The following is a 25317-nucleotide window of genomic DNA, read 5'->3' as shown; positions in this document are numbered from 1 at the left end:
ATCTCCTAATGTGAAAGTCAAATATCCCAGGCACTTGAAAATTACTCTCAATGTGAATCATGGTTTGGTAAACCCGCATCTATAAACCTTTTTGTTTCTCTTTTTTTCCCCAAAGGCTCCATTTAATACTTTTGCCTAAAGCGAAAGATCCTGTTTACGCAGAGATAATCTATCTTCATACTGCTTTTCATTTACATCTTCCATTTAATTAAAGTGTATCTGTATATGCACAATTGGAAATGACTGCCAACTTGTACAAACAAGATGAGGTAAGAAGATGTGATTTATTTCTGTTAATGTCGCTTTTGAGCTTTCCATGGTAAGTGCAAACTGACCTGCTTAAGCCCACAACCATAGAGGGTTAATACCCTATGGTGTGTGGTCCTTGACTTGTAATGCAGTACATTTCTCGCATTTGCACACAAGATCACAGCCGACCAGCTCGCCACCTCCCTGAGCCAACACCCTCCTGCCAGCTCAGCGAACCCCAGCCAGGCCGCCGACAACCTCACAAAGTGGATCAGCAACTGCGCGGACGAGCTCGCCCCGCTGAGGACCCCGCCCATCAGACCCGGCAGCAAGAAAGCCCCATGGTTCACCGACGAACTCAAGAGCTCCAAGAAGAACTGCCGAGCCCTCGAGAAAGTCTGGAGAAGGGAACCTACACCGGACAACAGGACCACCTTCAAGCTTGCCACCCGGAAGCACCACCAGCTGAACCGCGCCGCCAAGAAAACTGCATTCAAGGACCGTCTGGACAACAACGCACACAACTGCAAGGAACTCTTCAACATCGTGAAAGAGCTCTCCAACCCCAGCGCAGGAAACAACAACATCACCCCATCGCAAGACCTCTGCAACTCCCTCGCCTCATACTTCCACAACAAGATCGCAGACATACACAACAGCTTCAACAACCAACCAACGCACACCACGACCGAACAACCACCCCCCACCACCACCCTCCACGCCTGGACTCCGATCAGCACCGAAGACACCATCCGCACGATGAACTCCATCCACTCCGGATCGCCGACCGACCCCTGCCCTCACCACGTCTTCAACAAGGCCGACGCTGTCATCGCACCCAACCTGCGAGACATCATCAACACATCCTTCGACACCGCCACCTTCCCTGAGAGCTGGAAGCATGCCGAACTCAGCGCTCTACTCAAGAAACCCACAGAGGACCCCACCAAACTCAAGAATTACCGCCCCATCTCGCTCCTCCCGTTTCCAGCCAAAGTCATCGAGAAGACCGTCAACAAGCAGCTGGCCGCCTTCCTTGAGACGAATGGATCCCTCGACCCCTCACAGTCTGGCTTCCGAGCCAACCACAGCACCGAGACCGCCCTCATCGCCGCCACCGATGACATCCGAGCCCTGATGGACAACGGAGAAACAGCGGCCCTCATCCTCCTAGACCTCTCCGCGGCATTCGACACTGTCTGCCACCGCACCCTAGTACAGCGCCTCAGCAACGTCAGAATCCAGGAGAAGGCTCTGGAATGGATCATCTTCTTCCTCGACGGAAGAACACAGAGAGTCCGCCTACCACCGTACAAGTCAGAGGCCACCGAAGTCATCTGCGGCGTCCCTCAAGGATCCTCGCTAAGCCCCACACTCTTCAACGTCTACATGAGCCCCCTCGCGGCCATCGCACGCCAACACAACCTCAGCATAATCTCCTACGCCGACGACACCCAGCTGATCCTCTCCCTGACCAACGACCCCGCCGCCGCCAGAGCCAACCTGCACGAAGGGATGAAAGAGGTAGCCGAGTGGATGACGACCAGCCGCCTGAAACTGAACTCAGACAAGACGGAGGTCCTCATCCTGGGCTCTTCACCCTCCGCCTGGGACGACTCCTGGTGGCCTCCCGCCCTGGGCACCGCACCCAAACCGACAGACCATGCACGCAACCTGGGCTTCATCCTGGACTCCTCCCTCTCCATGACCAGGCAAGTCAACAACGTCTCCTCGGCGTGCTTCAACATCCTACGCATGCTACGGAAGATCTTCTGGTGGATCCCCACCGAGACCAGGAAGAACGTCACCCAGGCCCTCGTCACTAGCCGAATGGACTACGGCAACGCCCTCTACGCCGGTACCACCGCCAAGCTCCAGAAGAGACTCCAGCGGATCCAGAACGCCTCTGCCAGACTCATCCTCGACATCCCACGAACCAGCCACATCTCCGGACATCTGAGAGACCTACACTGGCTCCCCGTCAACAAAAGAATCACCTTCCGCCTCCTCACCCACGCACACAAAGCCCTACACGACCAAGGCCCGAGCTACCTCAAAAACCGAATCAACTTCTACGCTCCCAAACGCCACCTCCGATCAGCCAACCACGCCCTCGCCGCCGTCCCCCGCATCCGAAGAGCGACTACAGGAGGAAGGTCCATCTCCTACCTAGCCGCCAAGACCTGGAACACCCTCCCGACCGACCTGCGCCTGACCCAAGACCACCTCTCCTTCAGGAAGAAGCTGAAGACCTGGCTGTTCGAGCAGTAGCGGCACCCCCCTACCCCCAGCGCCTTGAGACCCTACGGGTATGTAGTGCACTCTATAAATGTCTTTGATTGATTGATTGATTGATAGGCCCCACTATTCACCTTGTGCCCTCATTTCCTAACATCCTCTTGCTTCTCGCACCGGGGCTCAGGTGTGTACATTCATTGTGTCACAAACGACTGAGAACTAAACAGTGCAGGTACATGGTGCCATTAAAAAAAGTTCAGTAGGCCTCTTTGAAAAAGTCGTTGCAATCAACATTTAGAAATGATTAAGGTCTCAAAAACCGGTTCCATTTCAAATGTAATGTACATTTCCACATGAAATGTGGCACGCCCGACACACCTTAGGAATGCTGTATTTACCTTGAGCAATATTCTGGTGATATACTGAGAAAACAGCCTCTGCATTATGCAAGAGTTCTGCAAGGCTGGTTGCTTCACCAGTGCTCCGTTGAATTACTAAGTTACAAGGGAACTCAGCATGGTGGTCAAACTCTGGGTAGAACGTCATGGCCACAGCTCGAGTATGCCGCTTCTGCTCATCAGGAAGGAAGGACAGGTGTAACGTGACGTATGCATTCACACCAACATCAGCACTGTACTGGAATGAGGAGTGCTGCTCCGCTACAACCCTTAATTTGAAAGAAGAAAAAGAAATCTAAAAGATATCGGGCAACTCACACAAGTAAATCTAATTAGCAGCATCTTTGTACCCACAAATGTCCCCCCACAAACAGTGTCTATGTACACTAATATTCCCACACTCAAAGAAATACTTTTGTTTAATAATGCTTAAAACAAATCTAAATTTTATGAATTAACATGGAAGACACTGGAGGACCGAAACTGGTGGCAAATGTAGAAAACTGATCAGATTGGACGACCTGCGTAGTTTGGAGGACTCAAGTGTCCGGTGTCACCATTTAACTGTTTTGACAGCCATCACCCTCCCACAAACATGAAGATGGGCTTTATATGGAAGTATCTATGTGCTTTTGAATTTCCCAGGCCCAACCCAAAGGCATCCGTAACAAGGAGGCTTTTAATCACTGATCCTGGCACTTGAGTGCCCAAGATGCCCTGTAAATGGATCTTCCGGGGCCACTGGGCCTCTTAGCTGACACTTCACAGGCCAAATACATGCTATGTCCATGCTCCCAAGACCACCCGATCAATACAGCTAGCTGTCTACTTTGCACCTCTAGCAGAACTGTTCCCAGAGGATTCAATATATCCAGCATCTTGTCCTTGAGTGCACTGTACGATGGTCTCTGATATGCTTGGGTAGGAAGGTGATTATCAGAGCACTCTCAAGCGTAGCAGACCCCCTCTAAATTGCAAAAACATACAGCATATTTGTGGCCTTTTACTTTATTTGCATGGCTGGCAAAAGTATTCTAAAAAACATCTGATTCCCTGGAGGACAGGATCTGCTCTCAGGAGTGTGGATCTCCTCTGAATTGAACAGGGATAGGCATGGGGGAATCATTAGGATCTGCCAACTTATTGATCCCAATCGACTGCCTCTTTGGCTAAATTATAGAATCCCAGCTTGGTTTTTATATAGCACTTTATACCACATTCCTGCAGTTTCTAAGTAATAGAAGTAAGAGGTGCCGCTAAACCCAACTTAATGCTACTTAATTTACTGACCTCTGGAGAATGGAAGGCTTAGTCGGTCAAGCAGTGATTCATATTTGTGATCACCTACCAGCTCACTGCATGTTATAGTAGTAAGCATTCATCTCGCCGTGCCTTCATTCCAGCTTTGTGTTTGGCACAGATGTCACCACCACCACCAACCCTGGAACGCTCTGCCAACACCAAGCTGATAGGGCCCCTTCCCTCAGATAATTTGAATAAATTTTGTGCATACTGCAACATCCAAAGCCACTGACTTCCGTAGTTGACATTTCACGCATAACCATGTTCATGAGTGTCAGTTTAAAATGACCAGAGTTCCTTCTCGATTCACATATTTTAATAAACCCCTGCATTATGCAGGTTCTAAACCTTGAAAGGTACATGTAACTTATTCTATCTTGATGTTACTGTATTCGTGATCATAATGAGCTTGAAAGGAGGAACCCATCTTTGCCCAACATGCGATTTTATGTACCCGATCACTGCATCCGACTTTCTCATTAAATAATAAGCAAGCTTCTAAAGTGCATGGTTACACTCACTAGTGTGTCCCCGCGCTGCAGCCCGAGCTCGTCAGGAGCAATAATGTGACATAGCATAGAGGAAATCTATGGGCGGAAGAGCCATGTTTTCTTTTTTTCCGAAAAATGATTTCAGAATGTTCCTTCCGCAGAGCAAGAGGGAGGCCATTTCAGTGTTTAGCGGCTAGATAGCGGAAGGATCTGCTACTCATTCTTGCTCTTTTGATAACCAGGGTTTTGACCTGTCCTGTCCCCGAACATCTTAGATGTCGGGATGGAGCATAGGGGGACAGTAGGTTGTGTAGATAACTCGGCCCTTTCCCCTGCAGAATACAGTGACTGACACAGAGGGCCTTAAAAAGTAGTCTCTCCCTCACTGGGAGCCAGTGAAGGACAGTGAGGGTATTCTTGGAGGAAGCTCTCCTGGACAGCATCAGAACAAGGCTGGCCGCCGCGTTCTGAATGCATTGAAGTCTCTTCAGACACTTACGACTTGCTCCCAGGTAAAGAGCATGACCATAGTCCAGGTGGGAAGTTACATTGACTATATTTCGTTGTGCAGAGGGGCTTTACCGAAGTACAAATTAAGCACAGGGTACATAATGAATTGGGTTACCAGATATGCCATGAGTTAGTGAATGACTACCAGGGTTGCTAATTATAACAGCAGGTGAAACTAACGCAGTGGTAGGTACATCAGCTTTCAGATAGATGCTGCATCAGAGGAAAGCTAAGGAACATGGGTAAATACAAGCAAAAATCATGAAAGACCAAAGGCTGTAGTTTTTTAAATCTTTCTTTCCCACAAAATATGAACACAACCAATGTTAGTAGTCGGGAAAGGTACTGAAACAAAGTACTAGATAAAGCTCTTTCACAATGATTGTAATCTGTACATTTAAATACAGATAAGACAGATGTTCCGATCATGATAAGTTTAGAATCTTTCAATATGCGCAATCTGTCCAGTCTTACCTTGCGGCTGCCTGTAACCCTGATGCTCTGTGCACCTGCACAGAAATGGAAACTGCTCGTGCAGCTAACACACCGGTTGTTGTTTTTGTCGAGCGTCTGTACTTAATGCTGACATTCAGCAGACCTGGACAAGAAAGAAGGAGTGGACAATTAACGACTCTGTATCCAGAAAATATATAAAAACTTTATCAAGGTATATTGTCCAGAATCTTGAGTAATCAAAAGATGGTACACTAAATTCTTTTGAAATATTCCCTTGCACTAAGACCTGCTCTGCTGTAAGATGGTATACAAGGAAAGCATTTCAGCATTTTTTAATTTATTGATTTGTAAAGCGTGAACTATCACTCTAAGGAGCATCTTCGTGCTGAGCAGCAAAAATGAACGAATATAATAAATACTTGCAGAGCTAACCTCATTGGCCAGTGTACCACACAACCATAAACTGTACACCTATCTCTAACATTCCCTAGATCATGGCAAGCTCTGCATCCCATACCACTATAACTGCACCTTGGTGGGCATCACACTCAACATGAAAATTCTTCCCTCACATGCAGAAAACAAAGACAACAATCTTCTACACACCCTTTATGGTGTAGCTTGACATACGTCGGGGTAAGTACTTCAGAGCTCAGAATAGGATTTGTAAGCGCTATACCGATCCAACGATACAAATTATAGAATATATTTTGCTGTGGTGCTTTCCCTCAAACATTTGAGGTTACCTAGGAATTTGATCATACAATTACCACTGACCAAGGGCTCTGAAGACTGGATATAAGCTGGCCCATTCAGCATATCCATTCTTCAGCTTCTATTTCCAGGAGCTCTATGCACTGTGCTCAGAAAAACAGAATCCTTGGCAGTCTTCCTTCTAAGGTTAGGGCAGTTCCCGAACACTAGGAAGAAACTCTGCTCCTGCTGAAACACCAGAAAGGTAGACTGCCAGGTGTGGAGCGAACTTGCTGTGGGCTAGTCATCTGGCCATCTTGCTGTGAAGAGAACGGAGAGGAGGAGCCTGCGAGCCTTAGAGCTCCTGTGTAGGTCATCCACCAGTCTCCTTCAGTGTGGTTTCTGAAGTTGACTTGCTGCAGCCTATTACTTCGGAGTGAAAACCCCCATTCACCCACCCCTGTGTGCAGCACCTTAAGGGTTGTCAAATCTGAGACAAATCACCTTATCAAGTCCATGAGTTGCTCCTTATGGAATGTTTATTCTACAACTGGTGATCAAGTGTGGTCTTTTTGTTGGAACCTTGCATCTGCTGCCTTTCTTCCATGAAGGGTGATCGTGTGCAGCCTGTATTGATACACTACAGCTGCTGCCTTTCTTCTGTGAAAAGCAATTGTGTGCAGCATGTGCATTGATATCCTACATCTGCTGGCTTTTTTACTGTAAAAATCTGTGGTGTGCAGCCTGTGCGATACCCTACATTTGCTGCCTTTCTTCAGTGAAAAGTGATCCTATGCAGCCTGTTGTTGGTACCCTACATCTGCGTCGTTTGTCTGTGAAAAGCCATTCTGTGCAGCCTGTGTGTTGATACCCTATATCTGCTGCTTTTCTTTCGTGAAAAGCGATTCTGTGCAACCTTTGTGTGGATACCTTTTACATCTGTTGCCTTTCTTCTGCGAAAAAGGATTGTGTGCATATACATTACATCTGCTGCCTTTCTTCTGTGAAAAGCGATCGTGTGCAACCTGTGTGTGGATACCTTTTACATCTGCTGCCTTTCTTCCCTGAAGGGTGATCGTGCGCAGCCTGTATTGATACACTACAGCTGCTCCTTTCTTCTGTGAAAAGCAATTGTGTGCAGCATGTGCGTTGATACCCTACATCTGCTGGCTTTTTTCCCTGTAAAAATCTGTGGTGTGCAGCCTGTGCGGTACCCTACATTTGCTGCCTTTCTTCAGTGAAAAGTGATCATATGCAGCCGGTGTGTTGATACCCTGCATCTGCGTCGTTTGTTTGTGAAAAGCGATTGTGTGCAACCTGTGAGTGGATACCTTTTACATCTGTTGCCTTTCTTCTGTGAAAAAGGATTGTGTGCAGCCTGTGTGTGGATACCCTACATATGCTGCCTTTCGTCTGTGAAAAGCGATTGTGTGCAGCCTGTGCATTGATTCACTACATCTTCTGCCTTTCATTTGTGAAAAGTGATCGTGTGGACTCTGTGTGTTGATATACTACAGCCCTGAAGAGGTCCATTTGTATGTGGCTGCTGTCCTTGACTCAAACTTTGGATCCCAGAAACCTAATGACCTCCCAATGAACACTTCGTTGAAAAACAAGCTCAAAGAAAAAAACTAAGTCCAAAGGTAACCTTTTGACCGGGACCTAGCCCTCAGCCTATCCAACCCACGCTCTATCGCGGTCAGCCTAAAACTTTGACTTTGTCCTGGTCGAGCGAGCCCAGAGTGCTGCAAGTGGCGCTATAAAGTTTTTGGCACTAGAATGCACAATGTTTGATTTCATCTTTAAAATTCTTTCAATAGATTCCTGTCGTTTTCGTGTCATTTAAAAGATAAAAATATTCTCTATTTTTGAGAATTGGTGTAGGATTTTATTGTGTTGAGGCTTTTAATTATTTACTGTTTTGGTTTTATTAAATGCTTTACACATACCTGTCTCCTAAGTTAAGCATGCTTGCTCGTTTGCTAAACTATCCAGAGTTGAGCAAGGATTCATTTACTGAGACTAAACAGGACCTGTTAGGGATTGTGGATTGTGGTAATATTACTAGCTGAGGGCGAATAACCCCACCTATTAATAACGCACTTTCCTAGGGGGAAAAAAAGATAGCTGTAGACAGAAATTAGTTCTACAAATCTTTCAGAACACAAAGAACAATTGGCACCTGAAAAAAACACCTGTTTCAGACTATGAATTAAGGCTAGACTGTTCACTAAATAAACATTTGCAGTGAAAATTAAGAAATTAATGAGTCAATACGTTAATTGGCCGAGGTTGCACACTTCCTATTAAGCACTATTTAACCAATCCTTTGCACATTCCAGATTGCACTACATTTGCAGCGTGATGTCTATCCGCCAGAACAATCTCCTCATCTTCCTCAGAAAAATAATAGGAGGAAGTTAAAAATTCATTTGTGTTTGCTGTGGCTGGCTTTATAAATTTTATATTTATAAATTTTATAAACTAAAATCCTACAAGACTCTACTTTACTGGTTGAGGAGCTGCATGCTGCTGTTTGTATTTGGTCATTAATAACCAAATATTTTTATGCTTGCAGCTCTCTTTTCTTAATCCTTTTCACATCTGATCACTTAGTTATTTTAGCATTTTCTTTAGTTTAAGTACACTGTATAATTAATTCAAACTAGTGGTGATCCTTTATTTTGATGCATAACTGTTTTAGGACTGTAAACAAAGTAATGTATGTCTCTGAAGTCTTCCTCTCACCCTTTACATATGCAGGCAGTAGCTCCTCAGCTCCCTTTTCTAACATGATGCGACAGAGGGTCTATCACAACTTCAATCCAGGGCAAGTACTGACATTAAGAAGATCAGGAAACACTAGTCTAGTGGGCTAATCAGGAGAAATCGGGATTTTCCGTGCCCTGTGATGTCTGATCTTAAGTATCATTCTGGGTAAAACAGTGAACAACAGGACGACACTGTGCAATGGAAGAGTCTAATCCAGATGGAATGTATTGCACAGAGACTCCATGTTGGGAAACGTCAGTGAGTACTGCTAATTGACACTGTTGGCAAAGCAGTCCACCAATGCAATTCTCCAACCAGAAGATCCCTGTCAGCGCGTCAGAGCTTCACTGTTATCTTGCCATTTGGGGTTGCTGGACGGCATTCTGCGGAGTGTGTCCGATATCCCAGTCTACTCTTATTAGGGGTGCTACCACTATCCCAACTATTCCAAAACCATAGCTCCATCAGCCACCTGCAAGGATTCCTGTTGCTCACTTCTCTTCTTCTATACTACTATTATAAAGAGAGAACTTGCACCTTTTGGCAAGGTAAACTCGAAAACTACACCACCAATCTGAACACCCAAGACATCTTAGAAAACCTCAGGGCAAGCAGAAGGACATAGGCTACATAAAAATAAAAAAAATACGTTGTTTAAAATATTTACTAATAAAAATAAAGTAGTCCCTTGCAAGTAGCGCCGGGCGCGACGTATGCGTGAGGGGAGTAGCGTTGTTCACAGCAAAGTTGTTCACAGCAACAGGAAGAGCGAGGACATGAGTAGCGTCTGCCTGAGGGGAGGAGCGGAGTTCACCAGCAACAGCAATACGGAGCAGTGAGAAGCGGAGGAGCAGTGGCAGCGCAGGGAGATAAGTCGGGACCTGGGGGGGGGGGGGGGGGGGGGGGGGGGTTTACAAAGCCGGGGCAGGAGGCGGGAGGCGGGCGGGAGACATGAGGCGCGAGGAGGGAGGCAGGAGGCAGTAGGCGCTATGCGCTATGCTCAATGTCGGGTCGGGGGGCGGCGGGCGCGGGCTCAAAGCGGCGCTATGCGCTATGCTCAATGCTCAATGTCGGGTCGGGGCGGGGGGTGGCGGGCGGCAGGCTCAAAGCGGGAGGCGGTATAGCCAATGTCAAGGCGGGAGGCGGCAGGGATGAGGACTGGGCAATGTTGGGGTGGGGGAGGTGCGGTGCGGTGCGGTGCACAAAGGCTTACAATGCTGACCCCAGCCCCTTTCTGCCCCAGGCAACGCTGGGACGGGCTGCTAGTTTGTTAATAAAAAGCAATCTGTACATCAGGACCTGCAACTGATGACCCTACACCAAAGGAAGAAAAGCTAAGCGAATTGAACTGTGAAAAGGATCCTTTCCTCAAGGGTTACAAGATCACAAAACCAAAATCTGATTTACAATCAAGCACTGGACAAAAGGCTAGGAACCCACACAAAGTTAAGAACAGTCTTGCTTAAAAAAACAAACAAAAAACAAGCACTGGCAACGCCAATAGGACCTGCCTTTGGGACATTATAACTTTGCCAATGGTTTGTAGAGATTTTGTAAAGCATCCCCAATGCTGCTCAGCATGGCTAAAGTGGAGGGAAAAAAGCCTCTGATGCAGCTGTGTAATTTTCTAGGCGCACACACTAAGCATGCGCTAGCCTACAAAATGACGCACATGCTTTTTTAATCCTTTTTATTTAGTAGCCAACTGGTGGGCTCTAATTCCACAGTAAGCTGACAATAGGTTTTTTCGTAAACAAACAGCGTGTGTAGTCTGGTAGGTGAGACCTAACAACTATGGCATTTTTCCGATGTTACTTGTTTTTTTCCAAAAGGAGGGTGCAAGACAAAGCCTTCTCTTTCACCATACTGAATATACTATTTACTGAACATCCTTAGGGGTGAAGCAGAGAACACTTTTATAAATTGACATTAAAACGTAAACACTTCTGATCAAGCTGACATTTCAGCATGTTCTGCATACGCTGTAATGTTGCCTTTTGTATGGTATTAAAGTTGTTATTGCTAGAGAGAAGAAAAATTTTTGAAAAACACGGCCTATCTATCTATACTACTATTATAAAGAGAGAACTGTGTCCTTTGAGCCAGGTAAACTTAAAAAGTACACCACCAATCCAAACACCCAAGACATCTTTGAAAACCTCAGGGCAAGCAGAAGGACATAGGCTATTAAAAAAAAATATATACGTTGTTTAAAAAATTTAGAAATAAAAATAAAGTAGTCCCTTGCAACTAGCGCCGGCCGCGACGTCTGCGTGATGACATCATTTGCGCTCCCTGGCAACACTTCCTGAAATGGCGGCGAATCGTGCTGCCCGGGTTGTCTGAGGCTGTGCAGCTCTGCGGATCGTGCCCACTTGCATGCTGACATCATTTGCACTCCCTGGCAACACTTCCTGAAATGGCGGCGAATCGTGCTGCCCGGGGTGTCCGAGGCTGTGCAGCTCTGCGGATCGTGCCCATTGACGGAAGATCGCGACCCGCTGCTTGCTGCTGGGCGAAGTGGCGGCCTGTGCGGGCGGGGCGCCTGGAGCGGGACCGGACAATCCCTTAGAGCACGGACGGGGGTGAGTCCTGGAGTGACTGGGGCTGCTTCATGCGCGGGGAGCGGGAGGTAGCAAACGGTGAATTACAGGAGGAAAAGCGCCTGGAGCGGGACCGGCGGCTGAGGTAAGGCTCAGGCTCTCCGGGACACGGGCGGGAGGAGGCCGGGGCGGGAGGGGGCCGGGGCGGGAGGGGAGGGGGGGCGGGAGGTTGGCCCTGAACAACGGCGGCTGAGGTAAGGCTCAGGCTCCGGGACACGGACAATGTCGTGGCGGGCGGGGGCCGGGAGTGCACGCAATCCTGAAATGCTGCCCCCAGGCCCCTTCTGCCCCGGGCAACGCTGGGGCAGGCTGCTAGTTTGTTCTAAAGAGGTTGGACATGCACTTTAGAAAATGGCAATGTTTACCTCCAATTAGAAGGCAGGGGCATTGATTTTTACTTTATAACAAACAGGTGTTATGGGGGTCCCTGCTCATAGGTGGGAATATTCTATGTTGATCATTATTAGTGAAGATCTTGCAATGTAGAATCTCCATAACGAGTAGTTTCTTACCTGTAACTCTAGTTCTGTAGTAGGGGTATCTCTGTGATAGTCATAATCTGTGAATAGTCCCGCCCATGTGCGGAGACCCCGGAGCAATCAAAAATAGTCTCTTAAATGGTCTTCTTCTGCAGTCCTGCATAGATACTTAAGAGAAAATGAAAGACACATAATGCAGCCTGACATTAACAAGGCTACATTGGCCAGCACTTCATTCTGAAGTGAAAAAGGATAGCCAAATAATATATAAATTTACACATTGTACAGAGTTTCACACATAGAGAAACTCCCCTTCACAAAAATCCTTTGTCATGATAGAGAGGAAGGGTTGGACAGACAAGCCCCATAGGCTGCCATTATGTGTCTGGAAAAGGGATACCGTGCCTTTAAGGAACCCTCCAGAGACCCTCGGTATCCCATGATGCACAGCCAAAGGCAAGTTACTTTCAGTTCTTGTTGAAGGCCTCTTAAAGCCAGGCCTGTAGCATACAGGAAAACAATGTTTCTTCCACCAGGGAGGAGGGTGGGTCGCTTATGACTATCACAGTTATACCCCTACTACAGAACTGGAGTTACAGGTAAAAAACGACTCCTTCTGTAGCAGGGGATCTCTGTATCTAGTCATAATATGTGAATAGAATGGCAAGCCCATCCCAAACAACCAAACCCAGCGGTGGAAGAAACCTAGAAGAGAAATCCTTACTGAGCAAATAAATTCCTCAGCGAAGGCTGCCCAACTTGGCATCTGTCCTGGTATCAGAATCCACGCAGTAATGCTTAGCAAATGTGTGGACAGACTTCCACGTAGCCGCCCTACAGATGTTTGCAATAGGAACCGCTTTGCCTCTAGATGAATGAGCCTTAGGCTTACCCCTAGAGTCTTTTTAACCTTCTGGTAACATAGTTGTATACAGGACCCAATCCACCTAGATATGGACTGTTTGGTGGTGGCAAGGCCAGTCCTGACTGAACCGTAATTCACAAACAACTGATCTGACCTACGAATGTCCTTGGTCTTATCTAAGTAGAATTTCAACACCCGCCTCACATCAAGTGAATGAAGGGAGCACTCCGCCGGAGAGGAGGGATGTTGAAAAAATGTAGGTAACGTGATTGTCTGGTTGACATGGAAATCAGATATCACCTTAGGGAGAAATTTAGGGTGAGTCCTCATGACAACCTTGGAAGCATGAAATACAGTATAGGGCTCTGAACAACACAGAGCCTGAATCTCACTCACCCTGCGAGCCGATGTTATAGCCACAAGGAAAGCCGCCATCCAGGACAAATGCTGCAGAGAACCCTTATGAATAGGCTCAAAAGGCTCCTTCATCAACCTTGACGGCACTAGATTCAGCTCCCACGAAGGCGAAGGACGCCTAACGGGGGGAAATACCTTCTTCAAACCCTCCAAAAAATCTTTAATTACAGGTATCTGGAAAAAGGATGTTTGTGAAGGGCATTTACTATATGCAGTTAATGCTGTAAGGTGAACCTTAATAAAATGAAAATTAAGGCAAGATTGAGCTAAATGCAATAGGTATAGAAGGAAGACATCTTACTTGCAGGAGGTAGGGTCAGCATTCTTGGACGTGCACCAAATGCAGAACCTTTTCCACTTGTAGGCATAGGAGGTCCTGGTGGATGGTCTCTTAGCCTCCTTGAGTTTTTCCATGCAGTTGTCAGTCAAGTTCAAGTGTCCATACTGTACTATCTCAGGAGCCATGCCGCCAAACTCAACGATTAGAGGTTGGGGTGCACCATCTGTCCCCCCGAACTTCGTTAGAAGGTCCAGCCGACATGGAAGCCGCAGAAGGGGTTGGAGAGACCGGTGGAGTAGGTCTGTGAACCACCACTGTCGAGGCCACTACGGAGCAATGAGGATAATTCGCGCTCTGGATTGAGATAGTTTGATGAGCACTGCCGGAATCAGGGGAATGGGCGGAAAGCGTACAGAAAGCTGTTCGACCAGCTGATCCATAGCGCATTCCCCTTAGTCCTAGTTTGGTAAAACCTGGAGGCGAAGTCTCGGCATTTGCTGATTTCGGAGGTGGCAAACAGATCTTTTTCTGGAGTGCCCCATCTTTTGAAGAGGTTTCCTAGCACCTCGTCATTTAAGATTCACTCGTGGTTTTCCTGAACGAGCCTGCTGAGTTCGTCCGCCTGAGCATTCTGCACACCTGGTAGATGGGTAGCCGTTATCGTCAGTCCCCTGGCTAGCAGCCAGTGCCAGATCGCTTGAGCTTCCTGAGACAGTGTGCGCAATCTTAAGCCCCCCTGCTAGTTGATGTAATACATTGTGGTTGTATTGTCCATCTGTACAAGCAGGGAGCTGGTCCGGAAGGACGGATGAAAGGTCAAGTGAACAGCTCTGAGTTCCAGAAAATTGATATGATACTTGGACTCCGCCTGGGACCACTTCCCCTGAATTTGTACATGGTCCGAATGTGCTCCCCAGCCCTGGAGAGAAGCATCCGTCACAATGGTCTGTATTGGAATGTCCTTGTGGAATGGAACCCCCTTGAGGAGATTCTCCGTTGAACACCACCACTTCAGGGACTGCTGAGCGTGCGGAAACAGTCTGATCCAGTCCTCCCAGTTCCCTCGTTTCTGGTCCCATTGATCCTGCAGACAGTCCTGCAGTGGTCTCTTGTGGAGGCGGGCATGTGGTGTGAGGAATATGCAGGAAGCCATCGACCCCCGGAGAGATGACACGGTCCTCACCGTGGTTGATGGAACGGACATGAGGGTCTGAGCCTTCCGAAGGATCGATAAGCGTTACTCCTCCGAAGGACACACGCTTGCACTGAGAGTATCGATGGAGGCTCCCAAGTACTGCAGACACTGAACAGGAGTCGGAACGGACTTGGACATGTTGATGTGCAGACCCAGTTGGTTCAACAGAACAGCCGTCCTGTTAAAATGCAATTGCGCTTCCTGGAAGGTGGAGGCTTTAATCAACCAGTTGTCCAGGTACGGGTAGACAAACATCTTGTTCTTTCTCAGGTGCGCCGCCACCACTGCCAAGCATTTCAAAAAAGTCCTGGTTGCAGACTTCAGTCCAAACGGAAGTACGGTGTACTGATAGTGGTTGGTGCAGATTAGGAAGCGCAGGAACTTCCGATGTTTCTGTGCAATGGGAACATGGAGGTACGCATCCTGCAGATCTATTGCGCAAAGCCAGTCTCCTCGATGCAGCTGAGGATAAATCTGGTACAGCCTGCAAAACCTCTCCCTGCGAATCCATGTGCTTGCTTGTCGCAAATCCAGAATGGGCCTGAAGTCGTTTTTGTCCTTTTTGCGCTCAAGAAAGAACCTTGAGAATAGGCACTTTTCCCTTTGAGACAGAGGCACGCCTTCGATCACCCTTTTTCTTAACAGGGTATCGGCCTCCGCTTGGTGTTCGCGCAGCAGGTATTGTGAGCGAACCGGTGGAATAGCTGGAGGAGGGCTGATGAAATGAAGATTGTATCCATTGCAAACAATATTCAGCACCCACTTGTCCCGAGTAATTTTTCTCCAGTCTGCCAAGTAATTCTGTATGCTTCCCCCCACCGGAGTGGGTAACAGAACAGGGGGCAATAATCCCTCAGGGCTAAGACCCAGTCGGGCCCTTATTCCCCGTAGCAGCCTGCTGGTTGCCTCTGCCCCTCTGACTCTTCTGGAAGGGCTGCCTCTGATATTGTTGTTGTTGCTGCTACTGTTGCCCAGCTTGGCAACCATGACTGCGCTGGAATCGTTGGGAGAGGTCGCCCCTCTGATAGGGATGGAAAGACTTCCGCTGTTCCTTTGGCTTCTCCAAACCCACAGCCTTCAGCCTTTCAACATCCGCCTTCATGCGGGCCAGTTCCTCGTCCGCATGGGTCCCGAAGAGGGTGGAACCCGAAAAGGGCAAGTTGGCAATCCGCTGTTCTGCCTCTGGTTTGAGGGAAGTAAGGTGCAACCAGGAATGGCGTCTCAAATTCACCCCGTGGCAATACCCATGAGCAGCCAGGAGAGAGGTGTCTGCAGCCGCGCTGATGATTTGATTGGAAACCATCATGCCCTCATTTAAGAATTCTTGAAAATCTACCCTTCTGTCCCCCGGGAGGAGTTCAATGAATTGTTGGAGTGACTTCCCTAGCGACTGGTCATAGCGACCCAAAAGGGCAGAAGAACTTGCTGTTTTCATGGAAGTGGCCGCTGTACTGCAGACCTTCCTTCCCGCCAATCCCCTCTGGCGGCTATCCTTGTCCGGAAGAACCGTAGATGAAAGAGTAGTAGAATGTTGCTTCTTGGCCGCTGTCACAATGACCGAATCCGGTGCAGGATCCATTCTCAGAAAGGCAGGATCCGAATCTGGGGGCCTGTACTTCTTCTGAAGTCGAGATGGAGCAGACTTCACCGAGACAGGCGTCAGGAGCAGCTCCATGGCCGGTTCCTCCAACCCTGGCACCAAAGGCAGTAACAGACGAGAGAGGTGCCTACGCTGCTGCGTTTTGAAGATGACAGAGGTGGATGGGGTAGGCACCGTCAGTGCTATCCCCAGCTTCGCTGCCCCCCTCAGCAGCACGTCCTGAAACGTAACAATGTCATCCACTGGCGAAACTCTCGTAAGCGGAGAGTCTGACAATGTAGGTGAATACCTCCTGTCACTGAAGAGTCCGTGTACTTTGCATGCCTGGACCGCAACCTTTCTCTACGATGACGATGTCGTGATCTGGTCGAAGATCTGTGCCTACTTATAGAGCGGTGTCTCCCCCGGGATCTTGGTCTCCTGGGCGCCTCCGGAACCACAGGCATAGGCGGTTACGGAAAAGGCAGAGGCTGAGCCGGAATCAAAGGCCTCGGTTGTGGAGGAAGGGGCAGAGGAGGTGGAGGAAGAGGTGGAGGAGGTAGTTGAGGAAGAGGAGGAATAGGAGGCATAGGTGTCCTAGACCGTGAAGGTGAATAGGTCCTGGAGTAGTCAGAGTCCAGAGACCTAATTACTCTCCTCTTCTTACGAGCAGGCCTTGGGAGGGTGCTCTGGAGGTCGACTTCCCTGATGAAGAGCGTCAGCGCCGCTACGACCGGGTACTCTCTGATGTGGAAATGCTAACCACAGAGGATGAACTTCCACTAGACACTGTTCTGGGCGTCGACTTTCGCCGAACGTTGACTCCTTCCTCGATGTCGATCGTCTCCTTGACGTCGATCTTCTCCTTGACGTCGATCTTCTCATCGACATCGATCTTCTCTTGGACGTCGACCTTCTCCTTGATGTCGCCTTTCGTGTCAACGCTGAAGGCGAACGGCGGTGTCGCCTCGACGGCGAGGGCCGATGCCTTCGGGACTCAGTACGACGACTATGGTGTGTCGACGTTATCTGTGAAGTCCTCAACGTCAACCTCGTTCGAGGTCTCGACGTCCTTCCCCTCGACGCAGAGTGTCGACGTCGCTTCGACCCTGGGTCGACGGGGAGCATTTTGCAGTCATACCTCTCGACGCCGACGTCGTAGCCATCGACGTCGACCGGGACCCGTGCCATTTCTGGGCCTTCTCTTGACTGGGGAGCCCCCCAGGGGCCACTGCATAGGCAGAGGAAAAAGAAAGAGTCCCTCCATGCCCAGAGGTCCCACCTGCATCCTGATGTCTTCTCTGCTCCAGGCCTTGAAGACGGATCTTCTCCCTGTCACGCAGAGTCCTCCTGGAGAAAGATTGACAAATATCACAGGAATCAGGAACATGTGTTGATGGAATACAGTCAGACCCATACTCTGTGTGGGTCTGACTTGGCCTTCCTCCTTCCACACTCAGGGCACTTGTCGAATAAAGCTGGCATTTCGACAAGGAAAGGGTGGTCTAACAACTCAGAAAAAGCAGCAAATGGAAAAGAAAGGCCCCAGACGTTGAATGAAACACTAATTAGATCAAAAAAGCTCCAAAAATTGATGTAATACCAATAAAGGTGGAGCTCAATGCTCCAGGGTCCTGCTAGCAGGAGCCAGAAAAAATAACTGAAAGTAACTTGCCTTTGGCTGTGCATCATGGGATACCGAGGGTCTCTGGAGGGTTCCTTAAAGGCACGGTATCCCTTTTCCAGACACATAATGGCAGCCTATGGGGCTAGTCTGTCCAACCCTTCCTCTCTATCATGACAAAGGATTTTTGTGAAGGGGAGTTTCTCTATGTGCGACACTCTTTAAAATGTGTACATTTATATATTATTTGGCTATCCTTTTTCACTTCAGGATGAAGTGCTGGCCAATGCAGCCTTGTTAAGGTCAGGCTTCATTATTTGTCTTTCATTTTCTCTTAAGTGTCTATGCAGGACTGCAGAAGAAGACAACTTAAGAGACTATTTTTGATTGCTCCGGGGTCCCTGCACATGGGCGGGACTATTCACAGATTATGACTATACACAGAGATCCCCTACTACAGAACTATTAATGCCGCATTTAAATGGCTAATGGACAATAGGTGTCTTCTAGGTTTAAGGACACCAACCAATCCTAATCATTATACATCTCTCAGGGCTCCTTTCTTTAACAAGGTAAAACTTGTCCATCAAGAAGTTTTCTTGAGAGGATTAGGGTAAGGGAGGGCAAGGTGCCAGTACCTAGTAAATAGTTGAGAGTGTGTAAAATGGAGGATCATAAAGACTGTTTGATCTCAAGTTCTTCCCTTCTTTTCAGCAGGAATTTCTTCACTTGTCTTCCCACAGGAGTGTTGATACTAACTCACTAAAGACGTTTAGGGGTCATGGGTGTGAAAGACTAGAAGAAACTCTACTGCTGACTTTTAATTTCCACTTTCTGATGATCTAACTGCTTAGCTTATATAAGGCTCTTTCTGGATACTCTAACTGTAGATTCCTCCTTTTAGAATATATCCATGGGGCCACAATGGATCTGTAGATTTTTCTTCTTTTGTACCAGAGCTCCTGTGCGCTGCTAGTTGGCATCATGCGGCTCCATGTTGACTTTATACTGCCAGGGAAGTGAAGGAGCGCAGCTGCATGTAAGCACCACCTCTGCTCACTGACATCAGTTCCTTTCTTTGCATTCCTTCCAATGAGAATTCGGAGCTTAGCTCCTGACTTTTTCAGTTTTCCGATGACTCAAAAAGTTGTCACAGTGTGTTAAGGAACTATATAATATATATATATAAGCACCAAAAATGGCAAGATTCAAGCTGTGACATAACTGCAGGAATCAGATTTCACAGACCTGCAAGATGTGTGCCTTTAGTGCCCGGCCTCATACTTCAACACCCACCAGCAAGCCTATACAGAAATGTTGAGATCCACTTTGAATCCACTTGAATCTGATTACTACATAATATTTCAATTTTTTCATTCACATTTAGCAGAGTGAGTAAAACCGTTAGCTAAATGTAACAAATATTTCTACAAGAAGACTTGAAAAAAATAAGAAGAATTATGCATATAGCAGGAAAAAACAGAGAAGGTGATTACTGGAATAGCAACCAACAATGTTAAGATGCCAGATGATCTTCATCACTGAAGTTTTCAAATGTAAGATATAATTTTGGTGATGGTTCATAAATCTCAAATCATAAGACCCCTTCCAACTTTACTATTCCAGAACACAAATTCTGAATATCTTGAACTGCCCCAAACTGCAAACATTAAAAAAATAAATAAAAAAAAGGCTGATTCTTGGAGGAGTGGAGATGGAGTCAGCTGCATCAAGTATGCATAAAAACTGGATAATCCACTGCACTTGATAAACCTGTTTCTAATTACCAGAGGAATGTTGTTGGGATTCATCAGCACTCTCAACTCTAGGCGTCAGGGGAAGGTTAAATGTTTGTATTCCCACTTCCTCGCGGTGCTGCATGGTCACCATAGCACACAACCGGGACAGAGGTAAAACTCCTTTGGCCACCATCTGGTCTCTGACGTTAGGGTAATAATACCTGCAATATGAAACAGGAAACAAAATTAATAAGGTGCTTTCTTTAAATGTATATTCTGCATCAAACCCCTTAATACATTTCAAGAAAAGACAACATTAGAACAGCCACACAACTGTTCCCTTAAAATACACTGATATCTGAAAAACAGAGGGTGACAATCCAAAGTTAGGCTACCTCTTATAACTAGGCAGAAAAAGGTATTGTATCATGCATCATATATTATCTTTAGTTGATATTAAAAAATAACCATGAAAGCACCTGCAATGTAAAATAGCACTATGTTAAACTAAACAAGTCATGGTCCTGTACAAGAACAAGGGGATGCGAGCTAAGGAGAAAGGATATAAGATCTGGGAACCTTTGATCCAATGGTTTAACAGAAAATGGGAGGTAGGACGGATTTAGATAAATGTAAAGTATGTATTGTCTATAAAACAAAGAGTGGGAAGATGGACTTTGCCTAAGGATATGAGACCTGATATGATTCTCTTTTCTTTTTGCTCTATAACTTTTAAGCTACTTCCCACGAGAAAGCGATAAGTGTTATCAGAAAGATTTTTTTTTCTTTGTTGTTTTGTATGCATGACTAAAGTTACATTGGATTTCTGTATGGAATGTATATATTATGTACCTTGTGGCTAAATAAAAACAAAAATAAAAAATAAAAACAAGTCATAAACCAAGACGTTAAAGGCTAGATGTAGGTAAAGTACATTTACAGATTCTAAAATACGAATTTTACTGATTCGGTATTTTAGAATCGGTAAATGCTATGTAGGAAAAAAAAATCGGTAAAAATTACCGAATCGGTACGGTTCGGTATTTACCGTATCGGTATTTACCGTATCGGTATTTACCGATTCAGTAATTCCCATTCATTCCTATGGGCCTGGAGGCCCATAGGAATGAATGTGAATTACCGAATCGGTAAATACCGATTCGGTAAAATAGGGAAAGAGTCAAGGGTGGCAGGGTGTCACATTGACACCCTGTTGCACCCCTGAATAGTGCTTGTGTGCACATGTGGCAGACATACATGCCCTAAGGGCATGTTTGTCTGCCACATGGCACTGGTGTAAATGCACAGATTATCTTTTACAGAGTTATTCCTTATTTACCACCAACTAATAGTTGAACTAATAGTAGAAAAGAAGCACTCTTCAAAGTGCTTCCTACATGTAATTTACAGATTCGGTAAATACCGAATTGGTAAATGATGATTCGGTAAATACCGAATCGGTAAATACCTACATCACAAAAGCCTAATTCAGTTCGGTAACGGCCGAAATTTGGTAATTTAATTGCCTACCGGAATTAGGCTTCCTATATCTGGCCCTATAACATTTAAAAATCCCCGATTGAAATTCATGAATGTAAAAAAAGAGGATAATTTTGCCACCCACTGCTCAAAAGATGAATGATTTTCTGTGACATAAAGCTGGCTTAAGAAAAATACATACTCTAAGACATACCGCAGGAGAATAAGCATTTGGAGGTGCATCGTAGCAGGTTAACATCTTGTGAACTTAGGACTCTTAAGAACAGTGTTGTAACTAGATTTATCTCCTTTTAGGTTGCTCAGCCAGAATGAGTGAGATGTCTGCGTGGAATGTTGGTGTGCGTGATGTCAGAGTGAATAGAATGTGTGTGTGCCTGGTGTGTGTGGAGAATGTCAGTTGGTGAGTGAGGGCTGAGCAACATCCATCAAGCTCCTGGTGGGACCTAATACTTATCATATTGAAGCCAACTAATAAACACCTGACTTGGATTAATTACCTGGCTACCTCTACATTTTATCCTCTTTTATTCACAACAAACAGGTATTTAAAATTTCTGCACTAAAAGTTGGTAAAATATATTACAAAAATACAAAATGTAGCAAGTTCTGCGGGGAAGATTAATTTCATAGGGAACTTAAAACGGCAGCAGAATCATACTGGCCCAGGGGGAGGCAAAGTTGCCATCCAATGGACACCAATCTAAATCCAGACAAGAATATTCTGTCCCATGTATTAGTCACCCATTCTAGATACGGCTCCATGCAGTATCTGGAATAGGTGAATGGGGAATGTTGGTTTGGATCAAAATATATTTTTGGGTATAAGATTTTAATAACTCCACCATACCCCTTTTGCGTTATCTATGGCCCATGAAACTTTTTCTCAGAGCCAGTTTCTATCTGTTTTGTTCAGATCAAATGTCTTGAGAACATTGAAGGCCTGCCAAGTTTGTTAGTTTGACTTAGGGACTCATTACAATGTCGGGAGGAATCACTTCCACCTGACACCGACTCGGTCATGTGACCAACTGACACCTGTTCGTCGGTTCAGACTGCCCCATTACGATGTGCCTGAACACTGTTCGGTCGCATTCCTATATTTTACTATGGGGGCATGCATTACGGTCATAAACCGGCCGTAATGAACTCTGCCATAGTGAAATGTGAAGTGCCATTCATCCCTGCGCCCCACAAGTTGCAGGGATCAACGGGGGGCAGCATTGGTGCCCCCTCGGCCTCCAACTGGGGCACCCGAACACGCTTTCCGACATGTTTCCATGTCGGACAGACTGGCATGGAAACCATGTCTGAAACCGTGCATTGCAATCTCAAGGGCGGAAAAAGCCGCCCTTGAGATTACAGGCCACAGTCCGACTGGCGGACGGGCTCTCTGAGCCAGTCGGAAGCCAGCAGGAATGACCAGTCTAATTCCTTTACGACCCCCTCCATCAAAATGAGGCGGTCGGAAAGGAATCAGACGGGCTCATTACGATGCTGCCCTAAAGCCTCTGATCAAAGGTCATAGCTTTTATGGGCTGTATCGTGATTGTCCCCTTAATGTAACAAAGTCAAGGAGTCTGGTAACCCAGATGACTGGATAGACAGTCCATGACACTGTCTTTGTTGAACGATGCACGACGTGTCTAAGGTAACCCCACGATAAGGAAACTCATGAGTCCTTGCTATAGATTTGCCCTTAAAGGACAGGCAATATGAGCTGTGATTTTTAGGACCACAAACCATGATATGCTTTTTGATAAATTTGGCTCTAAATTCAGCTAGTCCATAAAGTCTACAAAGACAACCAATAGGATTTTCAGGCCATTTGATGTTCTTGATAGGAGTACAGCATCACCAGCATACAGCAATATGTTGATGGGCTTATTGTTAATTACTGGCATGTTCCAGCCCCTGTTGGCCAATGCAGTGTAAAACCCATTAACATAAAGAAAAAGAACTGGGGCTAGAACGCAGTCCTGCTTGACCAAAGACCCAGGGCAAATGACAGAGCATTCCCCACTTGCACCATATTTGACTGAGACAGAAAAGGGTACTTAGTTGTAAAAGTAGTTCTCCAGCAGTGTGTTCTTCAGTCGCATGATTTAAGTATCCATAGACTTGACATCCAACGATGACCCAAGAATAAATATAATCACACTGGAGAGTTACACCTTGTAACCCAGTACTTATGAACAAAGTGATGTCACGATAGTCAATAATTGATAAATACTGCCTCCTCAAATTTGTTGAAGCATAAGAGTTGGGTAAAGATGTACAGTACAAAAACCATCAAACAGAACAGTATATGGGAGAAGCAGATTAATCAAGGCAATAAATCCAAATGGACTATGTATACCTACATAAAAAACGTGAACATGTAATTGTCTACGTCACAGTAATCACGTTTTTTCTTTAACCTCATCACTGCCGCGCGAATCCCGACACAGTGCTGAACATTCCTATCGCGGGCGTGGTCATGACGGCTCCCGGCTGTCATCAGCACACGCCCACCATGTCTCTTGACGGCCGGGAGCAGACATGAGCATCGAAGAGGTTAAGGGCTAATGTGCTGCAGACCATGGTACAAATCCGCTCTCCTGAACGAGATCTTGGCACTGGCCAAATTCACTCACATGTTTAACATGTGATAGGCAGATCTGTTAACAGACATACAAGGGATAAGAACCACTACTTGGGACTTTCGATTTCATACAATTATTCAATTTCCTTACCTACAGCCTCTAAACTTTATTTTCACCTTGGACTTAGGGTCAATAACACCAAGCATTTAAAAACATGGTCCAATCACTATTTCTGGACACTACCCATATAGTTCATTTACAAAACATCTCTTGAAGTGACCTTCAACAACAATCATTGTAGGCTCCAGTATAAAGTACCTAAACCAAGCTTTTAAAATTCATTCAATAAGCTACAAGGACTGTTTTAAGATACACTATGTCAAAATTTACAACCCAAAATTAAGAGAGTCCTGGATTAGGCGACATCTCTAAAAAGAAACTGACACCCATAGCAGCCAGCAAACTCGGACGAGTTCTGGGATGATGGAATTAAAATAGTGAAAAAATATAACAAAGAGATACAGAAGGCGTGAAAGGTTATTATGAGAAAAAAAACACCAAAAAAGCGTCAGACCTTAGTTAATCAGAGCAAAAACTCATGACCAAACCGGTCTAGGGGTATCATCAAACTGGAGTTCCTTAAAACCAATGAGGGGGCAAAGTATGAATGACTGTGGGATCTAAAATCTCAAGTGAAAAGAGTACACAATGAGTATTGGTGTGAAAAGCTACTTGAGCATCTCAAAGAGATTTCTATTCTTCAATTGGTATGAAATGATGTATTGAGGTACTTGAATCGTCAATCACTATGTGTAGGATTTCACCCTGTCGTTTTTAATCTGATCTGTACCATTTCAGATGAGGACCAAAAATATGCAAATCAGTATTTACCAGCATCAAAAACAGTCCAGAGTGAACTGCTAGCCCCTGCGCTCTCTGAAGTGGAAAACCAGCAATTCAAGATTACAATTTGGGTAGCCTTGGTTGGCCTGGACAACTTCTTTGGAGGTGGGCCAAGACTGTATGCATATGGTTGCCTGTTTTCTGTAATGACACCAAGCCAATCAATCAATCAGGGTTTTATATAGCGCTACTCACCCGTGAGTGTCTCAAGGCGCTGGCCAACACATGTTCATGTAATGCACATGGCCCAGCAGAGGCAGTTGCATCACAATGATGCTTCAAACACAGAATCGGACAAAATGGGACGCAACAGTACAACCATCTCTTTCACTTACAGGACCGGTGAAGTACTGCAAGCTTCACTCAAATAAAGAGACGGATAAATAACAGACAGCTAAAGGGTTAGGTTCAACAATGCTTACATCTTCTGTCCATGTCACTA

The 25317-nt window shown here is 46.2% G+C and overlaps 1 protein-coding gene across 1 annotated transcript in view; it reads right to left on the bottom strand.

The window, feature by feature from the left end:
- Nucleotides 1-25317, bottom strand: part of C2CD3 (C2 domain containing 3 centriole elongation regulator) — a 607356-nt gene that overhangs the window by 370486 nt on the left and 211553 nt on the right. Inside the window, exons 19-21 of the mRNA XM_086933829.1 lie at nucleotides 19939-20111; nucleotides 5663-5786; nucleotides 2886-3154 (exon numbers count right to left, since the gene is read on the bottom strand). Coding sequence (XP_086789955.1) covers nucleotides 2886-3154; nucleotides 5663-5786; nucleotides 19939-20111 — 566 coding nt within the window. The remainder of the gene's footprint in view (nucleotides 1-2885; nucleotides 3155-5662; nucleotides 5787-19938; nucleotides 20112-25317) is intronic.

The sequence above is a fragment of the Lissotriton vulgaris genome, chromosome 8 (assembly GCF_964263255.1).
Source record: "Lissotriton vulgaris chromosome 8, aLisVul1.2, whole genome shotgun sequence".
In the NCBI taxonomy this organism is placed as follows: domain Eukaryota; kingdom Metazoa; phylum Chordata; class Amphibia; order Caudata; family Salamandridae; genus Lissotriton; species Lissotriton vulgaris.
Note: the sequence above shows the minus strand (reverse complement) of the source record. Positions and strands in the feature narration are given on the sequence as shown.